The sequence below is a fragment of the Somniosus microcephalus genome, chromosome 6, assembly GCF_052327205.1.
Source record: "Somniosus microcephalus isolate GS21.2 chromosome 6, FLI_Smic_1.0, whole genome shotgun sequence".
Taxonomy (NCBI): Eukaryota; Metazoa; Chordata; class Chondrichthyes; order Squaliformes; family Somniosidae; genus Somniosus; species Somniosus microcephalus.
Genome location: NC_140992.1, coordinates 36,392,652 through 36,411,010, shown reverse-complemented (window position 1 = coordinate 36,411,010; position 18,359 = coordinate 36,392,652). Strand labels below are relative to the sequence as shown.

The following is an 18,359-nucleotide window of genomic DNA, read 5'->3' as shown; positions in this document are numbered from 1 at the left end:
TAAAGGAAACTATGATGGTCTGAGGAGCGAGTTGGGTAGGATTTGGGGAATGGCACTCAAAGGGTTGACGGTGGATAGGCAATGGCAAACATTCAAAGACCGAATGGATGAACTACAGAATTTGTTCATCCCAGTTTGGCATAAAAATAAAACAAAAAAGGTGACCCAACCGTGGCTAACAAGGGAAATTAGGGATAGCATAAGGTCCAAGGAGAGGGCATATAAATTGGCCAGAAAAAGCAATAATCCTGAGGATTGGGAGCAGTTTAGGATTCAACAAAGGAAGACAAAGGGATTAATTAAGAAAGGGAAAATAGAATATGAGAGTAAGCTTGCAGAGAACATAAAAACTGACTGTAAAAGCTTTTATAGATATGTGAAGAGAAAAAGATTGGTGAAGTCAAGCATAGGTCCCTTGCAGTCAGAATCAGGGGAATTTATAATGGAGAACAAAGAAATGGCAGACCAACTAAATACATATTTTGGTTCTGTCTTCACAAAGGAGGACACAAATAACCTCCCAGAGATGCCGGGGAACATAGGGTCTGATGAAAGGGTGGAACTGAAAGAAATCAGTATTTGTAGGGAAATGGTGTTAGGAAAATTGATGGGACTGAAGGCCGATAAATCCCCAGGGCCTGATAATCTACATCCTAGGGTACTTAAGGAAGTGGCCCTAGAAATAGTAGATGCATTGCTGGTCATCCTCCAGAACTCGATAGACTCTGGAACGGTGCCCATGTATTGGCGGGTAGCTAATGTTACCCCACTATTCAAAAAAGGTGGTAGACAAAAGGCGGGGAATTATAGACCGGTAAGCTTGACATCGGTAGTGGGGAAAATGCTAGAGTCCATTATAAAAGATGTAATAGCAGAGCACTTGGAAAGCAGTGACTGGATCGGACAAAGTCAACGTGGATTTACAAAAGGTAAATCATGCTTGACTAATCTACTGGAATTTTTTGAGGATGTAACTGGTAAAATAGATAAGGGAGAACCAGTGGATGTGGTGTATTTGGACTTTCAGAAGGCTTTCGATAAGGTCCCGCATAAGAGACTAGCATGCAAAATTAAGGCACATGGGATTGGGGGCAAGGTATTGACTTGGATAGAGAACTGGTTGGCGGACAGAAAGCAAAGAGTTGGAATAAACGGGTCATTTTCCGAGTGGCAGGCAGTGACTAGTGGGGTACCGCAAGGATCGGTCCTAGGACCCCAGCTGTTCACAATATATATTAATGATCTGGACAAGGGAATTGGATGTAATATCTCCAAATTTGCAGACGACACAAAGCTGGGGGGGAGGGTATGCTGTGAGGAGGATGTCGTGAAACTCCAGCACGATTTGGACAGGTTGGGTGATTGGGCAGAAACATGGCAAATGCACTATAATGTGGATGAATGTGAGGTTATCCACTTTGGTGGCAAAAACAGGAAGGCAGATTATTATTTGAATGGTAATAGATTGGGAGAAGGGGAAGTGCAAAGAGACCTGGGTGTTCTTGTACACCAGTCGCTGAAGGTAAGCATGCAGGTGCAGCAGGCGGTTAAGAAGGCAAATGGTATGTTGGCCTTCGTAGCAAGAGGGTTCGAGTACAAGAACAAGGCTGTCTTGCTGCAGTTGTACAGGGCCTTGGTGAGACCACACCTTGAGTATGGTGTGCAGTTTCGGTCGCCTTACCTGAGGAAGGACGTTCTTACCATGGAAGGAGTGCAGCGAAGATTCACCAGGCTGATACCTGGGATGGCAGGAATGACGTATGAGGAGAGATTGTGTCAATTGGGCTTATACTCACTGGAGTTTAGAAGATTGAGAGGGGATCTCATTGAAACCTATAAAATTCTGTCAGGCCTGGACAGACTAGATGCAGGAAGGATGTTTCTGATGGCCGGGGAGTCCAGAACCAGGGGTCATAGTCTAAGGATAAGGGGTAGGCCATTTAGGACTGAAATGAGGAGGAATTTCTTCACCCAGAGAGTGGTGAACCTGTGGAATTCTCTGCCACAGAGGGTGGTGGAGGCCAGTTCATTAAGTATATTCAAGAAAGAGTTGGATATATTTCTTAAGGCTAAAGGGATCAAGGGATATGGGGAGAAGGCAGGGACCGGGTACTGAATTTGGATGATCAGCCATGATCTCATTGAATGGCGGAGCAGGCTCGAAGGGCCGAATGGCCTACTCCTGCTCCTATCTTCTATGTTTCTATGGTCAAACGTCCAGGAGTGCCATCCGACTTCAGGTGGTGGAGTCCTTTTTTTTTTCCATTCCTGTCAGGTATTTCTAATTTAAAAAGGGATTCAGTGCAGAGCAGAGGAGCACGGGTGGAGAGTATGAAAGTGGCCGTGCAAGAGGAAAGTTCTGGTCAGACTGCAAGCAACGTGCAAGCTCAGTACTCCAAACCCAACCAAATGCGTACGAGCAGTTGAAGAGAGCGGGAAAAATTAAAGCTGCAATTGGAGGAACACGTCTCACACCACCAGTACGTCAGGCACCAATGAGCTGCTAAAAGCCCCCTGCCCAACCCACCAGCACTTCAAACATTAGCAGCTGCAGCATACGGAGGGAGGGGGGTCCCGGACAGGAGTCTGCAGGACATTAACCCCACCCCCCCAATTTGGCTGAGTTCTGCCAGGCACTCTGGCCCTACAGCGGCCACCTCTCCCTGTGCAAGCTACCAATGGAGCAGGTCCCAGGATCAGGACATCCCTCCCTCAATGGCAAAGGACCCCAGATGGTAATGAACTGGGAAACCCAACAAACAGATTTTTTTTCCCAGTTCTTACAAAAGGTCACCGACCTGAAACGTTAACTCTGTTTCTCGCTCCAGATGCTGCCTGACCTGCTGTGTATGTCCAGCATTTTCTGTTTTTATAAACAGAAAATAGCTCCAGAATTAGGCATAATTCCAGGTGAAAGTGAAAAAAAGGAATTCTGCAGAAGATACAGCCAATCCCAGGATATTTGGCTCATCTGGTTTACTGTACATATAATGATCATTTTGAAAATAATGACACCTGATGCAAGTCCCTTAGGTGTCCCTAATTTACAAGTTTCACTACTAACTTTTTTATTTCCAGAAAAAAAAAGTTTTTATTCATTCATGGGATGTGGGCGTCGCTGGCACGGTCAGCATTTATTTCCCATCCCTAATTGCCCTTGAAGGTGGTGGTGAGCCATCACCTTGAACCACTGCAGTCTGTGTGGTGAAGGTACTCCCACAGTGCTGTTAAGGCGGGAGTGCCAGGATTTCGACACATTCAAATTCTCAAACTGCCGTGGTGGGATTTGAATTCACGTTCTCCGGATTATTAGGCCAGTAACATTATGGGGTATGGTAGTGCAGTGTTAATTACCAGAGGAGAAAGACTTATATAACAGGCTGCAGACTTATATAACAGGCTGCAGTGTATCAAAGATGTCAAGACATCAATAATAGTACTAGAATTTTATGTAGCACCTTATAAGAACTCTGCAATGAATTACCTTTGCAGTACAGTGACTGTTGTTATGTAGGTAACAATGGCCAGTTTTTTTTATATTTGAGTACCAATGAATTGTAAGAACTTGCTACTCTTCTTTGAAAAGTGCCATGGGATCTTTAGCATCCATCTGAACAGGCAGATAGGACCATTAACATCTCCTCTGAAGGATGGTATCTTTGCCAATGCAGAAACCAGTCACCCTGGTATGCAGCAACACTGATGGTAGTTTGGGGTTGGCTGCTTGACCAGGGCCAGTGTGGGCTGACACTTAAGAGGAATAAAATAAGCTAGAAGACTGAAGGGGAAAAAATTGCAGAAATTTGACTTGTGCTCTTTGACCGCTGAACTAAGCCTAAAATGATAGCATAGTGAGAGCATGTAACCACATTAGTTGGATGAGTAGATCCCTGAACCCACAGCTAAATTTAGTATACATAGATTAATAAAGGTTGGGTAAAATAGAAGCAACTCTAACTTTGGCTTTATCAAATCAATAATGTATTTTTCATGACAGTAAATTAAGAGTTTTTCTGTACAATAAAATGTTGATCAGCTGCTGCCCTATGTTGAGGTGGAATACTAAGCCTGCTCCAATATTGCATCTTATACACACATGACCCAAGAGCTTTGGAAGTGACAAAACAGACAACTGCGGTGTCAATATACACGGAACACTAAATATTTCTTGCATTACCACCAAACATCCTACTGGATGCCCACTGTGTGAAATTCAAACTCAACTTCAACTAATTGAAGTAGCTTCCCAATCAGCAAGACCCTTGTTAGCTGCAAGTAAGTCTGATACAACTTGTGTCAGTTTCTTTGATGCAGGTGCACCCAGGAAATCTCCCCAAACTATTTAAATCCAGAGCATAAGACATACCCCAACCTGTAATGGTCACAAGCAAAACACAGATGTTTTCTTTCCATCCACTTCAGTTTTCTTTAGGTTCTCATCCTTCCTGTGCCACAAAATAGCTGAAAAAGTAGATCGAAAATTATTTGCTAGTCGTCTTTTCTGCCAGTGTCACTTTAACTGCTCACTGGTTAGTGGGATCTTCCTAGCTTCTTGCTTAGCACTTATCCCTGATGGCAAAGCCTAGATCAGGAATTTGAGATAGTAACTGGAAATCAGCATTCTTCTATTCCTGCCTGCCTCTCTTCCGTGGTCTTGCCTTGCCTTGGTGGCTCTGGAGAGGGAACGTGTGGTGTCCACCGATACGCTTGGGGTCTTCCTTGACCAGACAGGGTATAGAGTGTCTAAATGATGTGGGAAATAATATTTGCATTTAGCATTTATTAGTTACTTTTAGTTTGATTAGACCTTACAGTTAGAAAGTTGGTAAGTCACCTGGTCCAGATGAAATGCATCCTAGGTTGCTGAAAGAAGCAAAGGTAGAAATAGCCGAGGCATTGGTCACAATCTTTTGATCCTCATTGGATACAGGAGTAGTGCCAGAGGGTTGCTAATGTTATACCACTATTCAAGAAATGGGAGAGGGATAAGCCAGGAAACTACAGGCCAGTCAGCCTAACATTGGTGGTGGGGAAGTTATTGGAAACCATTACTGGGGACAAAATAAACATTCATTTGGAAAGGCATGGGTTAATCAAGGAGAGCCGACAATGATTTGATAAAGGTAAATCGCGTCTGACTAACTTGATTGAATTCTTTAAGGCAACAGAGAAGGTTGATCAAGGTAGTGCTGTAGATGTTGCGTATATATGGACTTTTGGAAGGCATTTGACAAAGTGTCACAAAGGAAGCTTTAGAAGAAGATCGAAGCCCATGGCATTAAGGGGAAAGTGGTGGTATGGATACAAAATTGACTCAGCGACAGGAAGCAAAGGATGGTGGTGGATGGATGTTATTTCAGACTGGGAGGTGGGTTGCAGTGGTGTTCTGCAAGGGTCAGTTTTGGGTCCATTACTCTTTTCAGTTTTTATAAACAACCTAGGCTTGGGTGTAGGGAGCAGCTATAATGTTTGCAGATTTGATACGAAACTTGGGTATAGTAGATGATCATAATGAGGATCGTTATAGGCTTTAGGGTGACAAAGTGAAATAGGCAGAAGCATGGCAGATGGAGTTCAATGGGGAGATGTGTGGAGTGATGCACTTTGGGAGGATTAATATGGAAAGACAGTATGGCCGGAATTTTCCCATCAAGAAACGGGTGGGTTTGGAACGTGGGGACAGTTGAATTGCTAAAAATGTAAATCCCGACCTGATCCCGCCTCCAACCTGCCCACTTCCGGTTTTGGTGGAGGTGGGACGGGGGCGAGCAGCCAACCCGCTGCCAGGGGAGTTACAACAATTTAAATATTGCAATAAGGCTGGAAGCCTTTATTCTCCCCTCCATTTTGTTTTTAAATGCCTGTGGATAGGTTTCACACAATTCATGAAACCCAGCAGTTAAACAGAGGTGGATTTATACCTACCTCCTGGATCCAGGGTCGCTAGAATAACCCCCCCCCCCCCCACGATTGGAGACCTCCCCATGAGGCATCCGATCACCTTCCCAGGCCTCCCACCCCACCCAATGATGATGGAGGAGGCTGGCCCCGATCCACCAGCCCCCCCTGTTGTTCCTTCGAACCACCCCCCCCCCCGCAATCCCTGATCACCCCCCATCGCTTGCCGCTCCTTCACCACCCCCCCAATCCTCTCTTTCCCCCCCCCTCCTGATTGCTCTCCCCTGCTTCAACCCCTTGCAACTGAGGCCTACTCGCCCGCAGCCAGCCGGCCTTTCAAGCTGGCTGGCTGCGGGCGGGAATCCAAGGCCTTGCATTCAAATTAGGCCCTGCCAGTAAAATCGCAGGGCCTGCGGGAAACCCGGCCTCCCCGAATAAAATTCCGGCCTATATTATAAATTGCACAATTTTGAAAAGTGTAGATGAGCAGAGGAACCTTGGTGTCCACATACATAAATCCTTACGGGTGGCAGGGCAAGTTGATAACGTGGTTAAAAAAGCTTATGGGTTACTTGGGTTTATAAAGAGAGGAATAGAATATAAAAGCAAAGAGATCATGCTAGAACTTTATAAACCAGTGGTTAGGCCTCAGCTGGAGTATTGTGGACAATTCTGGGCACCACATTTCAGGAAAGATGTAAAGGCCTTAGAAAGGGTACAGAGGAGGTTTACCAGGATGTTACCAGGGATGAGGGATTCAGTTATGAGGAGAGATTGGAAAAGTTAGGACTGTTCTCCTTGGAACAGAGAAGGTTAAGAGGTCACCTGATTGTGGTTTTCAAGATGATGAGAGGTTTTGATAGAGTAAATAGGGAAAAAAAATTCCCTCTGGTGAGTGGGTCAATAACTAGAGGTCATTGATTGAAAATCATTGGGAAAAAGATCTAGAGGGGAAAGGAAAATGTTTTTCTCTGAGTTGTCAGGATCTGGAACTCTCTACCTGAAAAGGTGGTGGAAGCCGATTCCATAAGTAATTTTAAAAGGGAGTTGAACAGGTACTTGAGAATTAGGAACTTATAGGGTTACCGACAAAAAGCAGGGATGTGGGACTGAGCACGACTGCTCTTTCAAAGAGCCAGCACAGGCACGACGGGCCGAATAGCCGCCTCCTGTGCTGTAAGTTTCTATGATTATTATGTTAGTGGCAATCCAGCGTCACCCTTATTGGTCTATCAAAAATAGGCATTCTGCCATTCCCTACATGACACTTGGGAATGCTGTTTGAGTTCCAGATGCGAGCAGTACTGTTAATTGTCTACTTATCCAGACGGTCCGACCTAATCCAGACAATTAGTTTGGTTACTGTTATCCTTATGATGATTTGATCCAAACTGACATGTATCATACCACAAGTTAGTGAGGCAGTCCAACAGAAACTGTGACACAAGCTATATCAAGATTACATTACAACTAACAGGGGTCTTATCTACAGTACGGGTACAATGTAAAGAAAAGCAGCACTTGGTTATTTAAAGTCTTGGGAGTTTGTTACACTTGGATAAACAGACATTAGAAAGGTGGAACACAGATGTAAGGTAAATGCATAAGGATAAGGGGCAACACTGCTACTAGATGTTTTACTAAATGCTCTACATTACAATAATAGTGTACCTTTCTGCTAGAGGTCTAATAGAGGTCTTCTCCACAAAGAGACATAGCTCAAAATTCTTAATAGGAACATAGTAGTATAGAAATCTAGACTCTTTTTGGGCTCGCTTTTTTCTCAGGATCTGCTAAAATTAACAGGGACCTGTGAAGGAGAAGTAAACTCTTTCGTATCCGGCACCAACAGGACTGGGATGGTGCCGGTTGATTAAAAATTCCGGCGGATAACAGAGAGGTAGGCAATTTTTAACACTTTTTTTAAACCAGTGACTAACTCAGCCACCGCGGGAAACTCGGATTCTGAAAAATGAATGGATTCGGCAAGATTACCGGTTATCTATTTTGCCGGTTATTAAAGAATTCCGGTTGATCCGGTGCCGTTTAAACAAGAGTTTACTGTAAATTGATAAACTAGTCCCCACTTCCTACAACTAGTAGCGCTCTACTCTTTGAATCGGTTCCATAGTGAAGTCATGTGAAAGCCATTTGGAGTTGAGGCAGCTGTGATCAGAACATAGAACCTAGCTTAGCAATTGCTTTAAATTTAGAAACGTTCCATACTATTAGAATGTCCGGTTCAAAAATGATAAATGAGTGTACTGCTGTTACCTAACGTTCATTTTTATTAAGCCCGATTGATATTGCTCACCAACAAAAAGCAACAGATGGTACTTTTGTAAACTGTCTGAAGGATCCAAATAATATGACAGTCAGCCACGGACCAGCATATCTGCAAAAGTAAGTACACTCACAAATACACCACAGAAGTAGCTAGTATAAAGTCTTCAAAAACTAAACAGAGTCCCATTAAGATTCTGAATTCTTTGACTTTATGTGCACTTTGAAAATGTAAAGACTCAGCTGGCCCAATCCATCCTTAGAAAAAAGAAAAGGAATATCAGGAGGATCTTCCATAGATAAATGAGGGAAGAAGGATGCAACAGTTGTCCATTGAAAACCACAGTATTTAATGATGTATTCAACAGTACCAGGTGCAATGATGTAGATATTCATGGCTTGATTACTCCCAATGTGTTTGGAAGAAAAATGGTCAAGTAGCCCATTCACTGTGTTATTGAGCACAGACACGTCAGACCCCCCCAGGTCAATGATTCTGATAGACTCTTGGTCTGATTTGACATTCAGGAGATACCTAGGAGGCATGTAGGTGTGGTAAAATACCAAACTGTGCTCATACTGGTTAGCCACAGGATCCTCTGAATGCAGAGCTTTCTCTAAATAGGACAGACAAGGAATTAGCCCACCCTGGTGCAGACAGCCAAAAAGTACTGAACACAAAATGTTAAACACAACAGTTACAGTTTTCCATCTCAGCACCTCATATTTTAAAGCACTGTGTATAACAACTGGTACAATGAGTGGACTAAGAAACCGTGCTTCCTGATGACGAAACAAAGACAGAATGATCACAGGTGCAAAATAAACCCAAATTAAATACTCAGTAATTGGAGGAGTAGCAGGAAACTGCGTTAGTAATCTCTTTTCAAACTGCTGTTTCCTCGGGACATGACAGTCAGCTTTGCAGGTAAATTTGCTGGTTATAATTCTGATACCAGCTACAACAGCTGACAGATGAAGAACACCAAACATCAGAAGACCATTCACAGTCAGGTGTGTGAACCAGGGATGACTCCCATGTGCAGAAAGGTTTTCTGGATCCAAGTTATACAGAATGAAATTGACAGGAGTTAAAGCTAGATGTTGGCTCAGATTAACAATGTGTTTGTGTACAGCATCGCCACCTTTCAAAAACCAGTCAATTTCAGAAAAGTATAAATCAAAATATAATGTATCTGTCATAATAAAAATAAAAGTGGTTACAATTACAGGTGAAAAAATGCCAAAGGAGTTCTTCAATATTGTTCTTAAACTGAATTGAAATGTGCCTTTCTGATCACGAGAAAGCCACAGGAGCATCGGCACTAAAGCGTAACCAATGAATGTGGGTCTGTTAAAAAAACCGGAGACTAAAACAACCCCAATAAGATATTTATTGTTCCTTTCCTTTTTCCCTATATTTGGTGTCACATGTGCTTGCTTTGTGTCCACGGCCACTAACAGCAGCAGCAATGCAAACAGAGCTCCTTCTATAACATTTGAAAATGTCCTGGTGTAAAAAACCAACATCACGTGTGACCCGCTCAGCAGTGTTAAAGCATTCCAGGGATCTGCTCCCCAGAGACGGGCTAAACGGTATACAGAGTAGTCCAGTACAAAGGACAGGCATGTCAGGTAGAATCTGGGGAATACCAACAAACTGTAGCTGTTTATGATACTGCCAAAAAGACCAGAATTGTGTAAAGCTTCAAGGACCACGAAGGAAAAGCCAGTTGTGACCAATGGGAACAGGACCGATCTGATGGGGTAGTTATTACTGAATTCCCAAGTACGGAAGATTTTCAAGTTCAAAATGTCACCTGTAAAGAAAATTTGAAATGAGAAAAAAAATGCAATTTTAAACAACATTTTCAATACTGTAATAAATAAAAATGCAATATAAAGTCTTGTTCTAGCCTGTTTACAAACACCAGAAAGTGTAAAGAGAGCAGCAACCAATACTTGAAGCACTTGACATTCTGGACCGTTGCATTTGTAGAAATGCTGACATAATGACGTGTTCTTTCCCCTTCCCTGGATCCAAAGAAGGAACGACCGAACACCAAATAGCCAACTTAAGTGTGGAGAGTTGCACAAAAACAGAAAGAAGGCACTTTGTTCTGATGTGTAACTAATGTTGTAACAGGAGAACACCTGTCTGTAAACAGTCACTCACTGGGTCAAAATTGGTTTAATTCCTTCAACAATGTTGCAATTTCCAACTGTGATAACCAGAATAAACCATTATCTTAATGGCTACCTCACCAGAGAGTATATCACTGGGAAGACTCATACCTATTGTGGCAGGTTTGTTTATCAGGTATCTGAAAGACAGCCTGCGTCTTTGAAATCTAGCTTGATTAACAACTCTCTGACTGCTGCTGGCAATTGCTTTACTTTGCCTCATTCACTGGGTCAAGTTGCATAGCTAAATCACTCTGGTGAGGCAGAACTCTATGGAGGCCGAGGTGTTGATGAAATTATCCAAGGCCACCAAGAATCTCAAAATAATGTATTATGCTGAACTCATTAAACAGTTAAATGTGAGAAATTAAGGACCATATTGATAATTTTAATCTGCTGATTTATCATTACTTCTGTAAAAATTTACATCTTGTAATAAATTTAAATTAGTAATTTTAGCCTAAGCTAGATGGTCCATCATTGTTGCTTTTTTCTGTCCTTTTCAAGAGATCCAGCATATCTGGTGGCATCCTATACTTTTCCAGATGTATAAATTGTTCACCCTGCAACACAAATTATCCAATATACTTTATGCATTAGGTTTTGATTAAGTCTACAGAGGCTGACATTTGTATTGAACATGAGTAAAGAATATTGGGAAGAAGGCTGAAACAGACATTTTACTAAGACACTTGATTTTGAATCCCACCCTCAACTGAGATTTGCACTGGGTTTCCCTAGGAGTAGTGATGAATATTTCAATCTCAGCTGCTTAGGGTGGAGGAGTGGGGACAGAGGCAGAGTCCCATATTGCACAGGTGTATCTCCTATCAAGTAGACCTGGGTACAGTTCAGACAGGATCCAAGGCATGTTAAGCTACATCTTCTGAACCTCGGCGATGCAAAGGACTAACTTCTAAGAGGAAACAAAATGAATAACTACAACAAAGAAAACATTTTATTTGTAGAAAACAGATTTTAAAGAAGCTATTAGATATTTTACCTGCCATAACCTCTGGAGACTGAAAAAATTCATCGGGATGTATGTAGCCTGTTTGTGGAGCCAGGCACCACAGTATCCTGAGCAACCCAAGTGCCAACCACACTATTTTGAGCACCATTGAAAACACTCACTAGAACAATAAAAATTATATTTTAATGATAGTTCTTTTAACATAGAACAGATGTGTTGTAAAAAATGATGAAAAATTAAATTAAAATATTCCTAGCAGAGAAACTTGATATATGCTGTAAAATCTATGGCAGTTATTTCATTCACATATCTGGGCAGATACTTCTAGTCAATGCCAACTGTGATAGTGATTTGTGATTGTGTCCCCCTAGAAGCATTAACAATCTGACACAGTGCAAATTAATGTGGTAATCAACAACTGATTATGGAAAATAAAAGTCAATATAATCATTATATGCACTCAGTGTTATCAAGTAAGTCATAATGTAATGTCTTGAGGTTTTTCTCATGTTTAGAAACAGTATGACATATCTGCTTTCAGAGTTCTGGAGGTTGAATGAAATGATCAATGTTGAACCCATTAAATTTGCCCACATTATGGTATTGCTCGAGTCTGGCAAAGGTACATGATATTAAAGTAAATAAGGCAGCATGAATACAAGGTTGCCTAAAGGGCAGCAAACTGAGAGTAAAGGTTAGTGGATGCTTTTTGGGCTGGAAGGATGTAAACAGTGCTAGCCCACAGGTATCAGTGTTTGGACCATTGTTCTTCACAATCTATATATAAATGAACTTGAGTATATCAAAGTTTGCAGGTGACACAAAAATAGAGAGTATAGTTAACTGAAGAGCACTTTATTGGTTTCAGGAGGATACCAACAGATTAGTAGATTGGGCAGATAGATGTCAGATGAAATTTATTGCAGACAAATGTGAGTTGATATACATTGGGAGGAAAAATAAGAAATTGAATTATACACTAAATGGTAAAAATGTAAAAGGAGTAGAAGAGCAGAGAGCCTTAGGAGTTCAGATAGACAAATCTTTAAAAGTGGGAGAACAAGTTGATGAAGGTGTTAAAAAGAATATACAGAATCCTGGGTTTTATCATTTGAACGTGGAGAACAAAAGCAAAGAGATAATGCGAAACCAATATGGATCATTGTTTAGGCCGCAGTTTTGGGCACACTAACTCTACGTTAACTCTGCTTCTCTCTCCACAGATGCTGCCTGGACTGCTGAGTATTTCCAGCATTTTCTGTTTATATTTCAGCATTCCTTTAATGCTGCACTGAAGTGTTGCAATAGATTACATGCTCAAGTTCTGGAGTAGGGCTCAAACCCACATCCTTCTGATTCAGAGGCAAGAGTGCTACCAAAGAAAACTTGATAGCCATTAACATAACTTTGGTGGGAGACCATATGAAAGCAACTTCATTGCAAGTGAATGCCAGTTGTTGTTAAAGGTTTTGGAGGTGGTCAATAAGATGATAATTGATTCACCAAAGAATTCAAGAGCAGAGTTTCAAAAGGTGTGTAACAGACAACAGATTGCCAATTTAACAACCATGTGGAAAAATATACTGGTGATCAGGGACAGGATGTTCATGTTGTTTGATAATAGGACAGTTAATAGGAGTTATCATAACATCAGAATTTTTTTTTTTTAATTCATTGATGGGATGTGGGCATCGCTGGCTGGGCCTGCATTTAGTGCCCATCCCTAATTGCCCTTCTTGAACCGCTGCAGTCCATATGGTGTAGGTACACCCACAATGCTGTTAGGAAGGGAGTTCCAGGATTTTGGCCCAGCGACAGTGGAGGAGCGGCGATACAGGTCCAAGTCAGGATGGTGTGTGGCTTGGAGGGGAACTTGTAAGTGGTGATGTTCCCATGCAAGGACAATAGGATGGTAATTCAAAAGGTAAAAGGGATCACACTTTCCTAAGAGGCAAGATGAATATAAGCAATTTTGCAGTAAGAATATATGGCTTCTCAAGCATTCTACTGGGCCTTCAGGATTCCATTTACACAAGTTGGTGCGAAGTGGCCCTGGTCTTGGCACATTCAACTCAGTGGTTTCACTTCAGTGTAAATTTAGGCAACAGGTAGTAGGAATGAGGGTGATATGCAGCTGGGCCTAACATGTAGATTTTTCAGAATAATTTAAACCATAGAAAAACTTGGTCAGTCTTTTCTGGGTGGTGAGGGAAAGAGGGAGAGAGCAAGGAGGTGGCCCTGGCCTGGCAGAGCTAGGGATATGAGGCCATCTACTTCTGCATCTCATCACCCCTATCTCTTTCTTTCCCCACTTCTGTAAAGGTCAGATTACTGCTTTAACTTAAAATTCTACAGCAAACTCATCCCAGCAATGCCCTACCACCCCACCCCCATAGGATGATGCCCAATGCAAACTAACTTGGGCAACCCTATAAGCTTTGCTAACCAAGACGTATAACATCTCATATTATGTCATATTGGGCTTTATGTGAAGTTCCTGACCATTGTGCAAAAATACATATTTCCCTCAAAATGACCTTTTAAGTGATTGTAGGTTGACTGGTATGACAGATACACCTGCTGTCATATGGAAGCATCTGTGAAAGCATCCTTATAAATACCAATGTGCGTCCCCCTGTAGAACCCATTTCTCTACTTGTAGGAGCAAAGTGGTAAGGGGGTATTTGTTGAGTATCCAGCTGTCACTATGGGTCCATTGTGCTGGATTCCATGCAGAGTAGATGCCATGGGGTTGCAGTCCTATCACTGGATTCTTCATGGAACCCTGGAGAGACTGGGGCTGGATATCGTGTAAGGTTGATGTTGCAGCCATTGTTTCAGTTTGTGGCCTTGGAAATGCTCCTATTGTGATGCAAACCTATTGGGGTTATCTGGTATTTCTTCTGCTTGCAACTAGTCAGTTACCACTGTGGTTGGGTTAAGAGACTGATACATGATGCCTTTACCATGGAGAAAATGTTTAGCACTCTGGTGTGATGTGAAGGATTCTACAGTGCCCTTTATGTGGTTGCATCCCCACACTTACATTTTGATCCTTGAACATTGGGCTTCTCCTGGTCTTTTGCTTCCTTTATCCCACCATTAGTGGTCGCTCATTAAGCTTTTGCCTTCTTGTCCAACATCCAGTCCTGGATGAGCCGAGATGTCCTCCAATTAAACATTGAGAAAACCAAAGCCATTGTTCAGCCCTCGCCACAAATCCATTTCCTTAGCCACCAATTCCATCGCAACCTCGGCATCCTATTGACCCTGAGCTGAGCTTCCGACTCCATAGATTCTCCATCACAAAGACCCCCTACTTCCATCCCTGTAATAATGCCTGTCTCCATCCCTGTATCAGCCTATCTGCTGCTGAAACCCTCATCCATGCTTTTGTTACATCCAGACTCGACTATTCCAATGCTCTCCTGGGCAGTCTTCCACCTTCCATCCTACATAAACTTGAGATTCAAAACTCTGCAACCCATATCCTAACTTGTACCAAGATCCATTCACCCATCACCCATGCTTGATGACCTACATTGACTCCCGGTCCACAAATGCCTCAATTTAAAAAATCTCATCCTTGTGTTCAAATCCCTCCAAGGCCTCTCCCGTCGCTATCTCTGTAACCTCCTCCAGCCTTACATCCCTCCAAGGAGTTCTGCGTTCCTCTAAATCTGGCCTCTTCTGCAAACACTTCCTTCACCCCACCATAGGCGGCCGAGCCTTCAGCCATAGAAACATAGAAGATAGGAGCAGGAGTAGGCCATTTGGCCCGTCGAGCCCGCTCCGCCATTTAATGAGACCATGGCTGATCATCCAAATTCAGTACCTGGTCCCTGCTTTCTCCCCATATCCCTTGATCCCTTTAGCCTCAAGAAATATATCCAACTTCTTCTTGAATATATTTAATGAATTGGCCTCAACTGCCCTGTGTGGCAGAGAATTCCACAGGTTCACCACTCTCTGGGTGAAGAAATTCCTCCTCATCTCTCTCCTAAATGGCTTACCCCTTATCCTTAGACCGTGACCCCTAGTTCTGGACTGCCCCGCCATCAGGAACATCCTTCCTGCATCTAGTCTGTCTAGTCCTGTTAGAATTTTATAAGTTTCAATGAGATCCCCTCTTATTCTTCTAAACTCTAGCGAATACAAGCCCAATTGACCCAATCTCTCCTCATACGTCATTCCTGCCATCCCAGGTATCAGTCTGGTGAATCTTCGCTGCACTCTCTCCATGGCAAGAACCTCCTTCCTCAGATAAGGTGACCAAAACTGCACACAATACTCAAGGTGTGGTCTCGCCAAGGTCCTGTACAACTGCAGCAAGACTTCCTTGCTCCTGTACTCAAATCCTCTCGCTATGAAGGACAACATATCATTTGCCTTCTTAACCGCCATCTAGGCCATAAGCTCTGGAATTCCCTCCATATACCTCTCTCTTTTTTCTTTAAGTTGCTCTTTAAAATCTACCTTATTTACCAAGTTTTTGCTCACCTGTCCCCTAATGTTTGCTCCGTTGGCATGGATGATCCATCTGGGCCTCCGACTGGGGTCCCCACCTTCACAGAAGCAAGCCTTCAGCCAATTCAATTCACTCCACATGATATCAAGAAACGGCTGAGCGCACTGGATACAGCAAAATCTTTCGGCCCCAACAACATCCCGGCTGTCGTACTGAAGACTTGTGCTCCAGAACTAGCCGCGCCTCTAGCCAAACTGTTCCAATACAGCTACAACACTGGCATCTACCCGACTGTGGAAAACTGCCCAGGCGTGTCCTGTCCACAAAAAGCAAGACAAATCCAATCCGGCCAATTACTGCCCCATCCGTCTATGAATCATCAGCAAATTGATAGCACTGTCGATGACACCTTCCATCAAGCGGCACTTACCAATAACCTGCTCACATAAGAAATAGGAGCAGCAGTAGGTCATCTGGCACATCGAGCCTGCTCCGCCATTCAATAAGATCATGGTTGATCTTCTACCTTATCTCCACTTTCTTGCACTATCCCCATATCCCTTAATATTCAAAAATCTATCGATCTCTGTCTTGAATATATTCAACGACTGAGCCTCCACAGCCCTCTGGGGTAGAGAATTCCAAAGATTCACCACCCTCTGAGTGAAGAAATTTCTCATCTCAGTCCTAAATAGCCGACCCCTTATTCTGAGATGGTGACCCCTGGTTCTAGACTCCCCAGCCAGGGGAAATATCCTCCCTGCATCTACCCTGTCAAGCCCTGTAAGAATTTTGTATGTTTCAATGAGATCACCTCTCATTCTTCTAAACTCGAGAGAATATAGGCCGGGTCTACTCAATCTCTCCTCATAGGACAATTCCCCATCCCAGGAAGTCTGGTGAATCTTCGTTGCACTCGATCTATGGCAAGTATATCCTTCCTTAGGTAAGGAGACAAAAACTGTACACAATACTCCAGGTGTGGTCTCACCAGGACCCTATATAATTGCAGTAAGACGTCTTTACTCTTACACTCAAATCCTCTTGTAATAAAAGGTCAACATGCCATTTGCTTTCCTAATTGCTTGCTGTACCTGCATGTTAACTTTCAGTGATTTGTGTACAAGGACACCCAGGTCCCTCTGAACACCAACATGTCCCAATCTTTCACCATTTAAAAAATACCCTGCTTTTCTATTTTTCCTACCAAAGTAGATAACTTCACATTTCTCCACATTATATTCCATTTGCCATGTTCTTGCCCACTCACTTAACCTGTCTATATCCCCTTGAAGCCTCCTTGCATCCTCCTCACAATTTACATTCCCACCCAGCTTTGTCATTTATATAGATTGTGAATAGTGGAGGCCCAAGCACTGATCGTTGCAGTATCCCACCAGTTACAGCCTGCCAACCTGAAAATAACCAGTTTATTCCTACTCTCTGTTTTCTGTCCGTTAACCAATCCTCAATCCCATGAGCCCTAATTTTGTTTAATAACCTCTCGTATGGCACCTTATCGAATGCCTTCTGAAAATTCAAATACACCACATCCACTGTTCTTCCCCCTTACCTATTCTGCTAGTTACAAACTCAAAAAACTCCAACAGATTTGTCACACGTGATTTCCCTTTCATAGATCCATGTTGACTCTGCCCAATCCTATTTTTATTTTCTAAGTGCCCTGTTACCACATCCTTAATAATAGATTCTAGCATTTTCCCTACTTCTGATGTCAGGCTAACTGGTCTATAGTTCCCTGTTTTCTCTCCGTCCTTTCTTAAATAGTGGGGTTACGTTTGCTACCTTCCAATCTGCAGGAACCGTTCTAGAATCTATGGAATTTTGGAAAATGACAACCAATGCATCCACATTTACTTTCACTAATCTTTTCCTTTTTACATACCTATAGAAGCTTTTACTGTCTGTTTTTCTGTCTCTTGCTAGTTTACTCTCATATTCTATTTTCCCCTTCTTTATCAATTTCTTGGTCCTCCTTTCCTGAATTCTAAAATCCTCCCAATCCTCAGGCTTACTACTCTTTTTGGCAACATTATAAGCCTCTTCCTTTGATCTAATACTATCTTTAACTTCTCGTTAGTCACGGTTGGATCACTTTTCATGTGGGGTTTTTGTGCCTTAAAGGAATGTATATTTGTTGTAAATTATGTATTAATTCTTTAAATGCTAGCCATTGCTTGTCTACCATCATACCTTTTAATGTAGCTTCCCAATCTATCTTAGCCAACTCGCCCCTCATACCTACGTAGTTTGCTTTGTTTACATTTAAGACCCTAGTTTCAGATTTAACTAAATCACTTTCAAACTCAATATAAAATTCTATCATATTATGGTCACTCTTCCCTAAAGGCCCATTTACTACAAGGTTATTAATTAACCCGTTTTCTACCGATGTTCAGTTTGGATTCTGCCAGGACCACTCAGCTCCAGACCTTACATTACAGCCTTGGTCAAAAGAGCTGATTTCCAGAGGTGAGGCCAGAGTGGCTGCCCTTGACATCAAGCTAACATTTGACTAAGTGTGGCATCAAG

The 18,359-nt window shown here is 42.5% G+C and overlaps 1 protein-coding gene across 1 annotated transcript; it reads right to left on the bottom strand.

The window, feature by feature from the left end:
- Positions 1–7,985: 7,985 nt before the first annotated feature.
- LOC147115610 (GPI alpha-1,2-mannosyltransferase 4-like) lies at positions 7,986–11,494 on the bottom strand. Its single transcript, XM_085990021.1, has 2 exons — positions 11,369–11,494; positions 7,986–10,001 (listed from the first exon to the last, which is right to left on the bottom strand). Exons 1-2 carry the CDS (start codon positions 11,484–11,486, stop codon positions 8,371–8,373), a joined length of 1,749 nt encoding a protein of 582 aa, XP_085846147.1. The 5' UTR covers positions 11,487–11,494; the 3' UTR covers positions 7,986–8,370.
- Positions 11,495–18,359: the final 6,865 nt, after the last annotated feature.

Coding starts and splice junctions, on each gene's coding strand:
- LOC147115610 (XM_085990021.1), bottom strand. CDS start 11,486: ATGGTGCTCAAAATAGTGTGGTTGGCACTTGGGTTGCTCAGGATACTG. Junction 10,002..11,368: donor GTCTCCAGAGGTTATGGCAG/GTAAAATATCTA, acceptor TTTTCTTTACAG/GTGACATTTTGAACTTGAAA.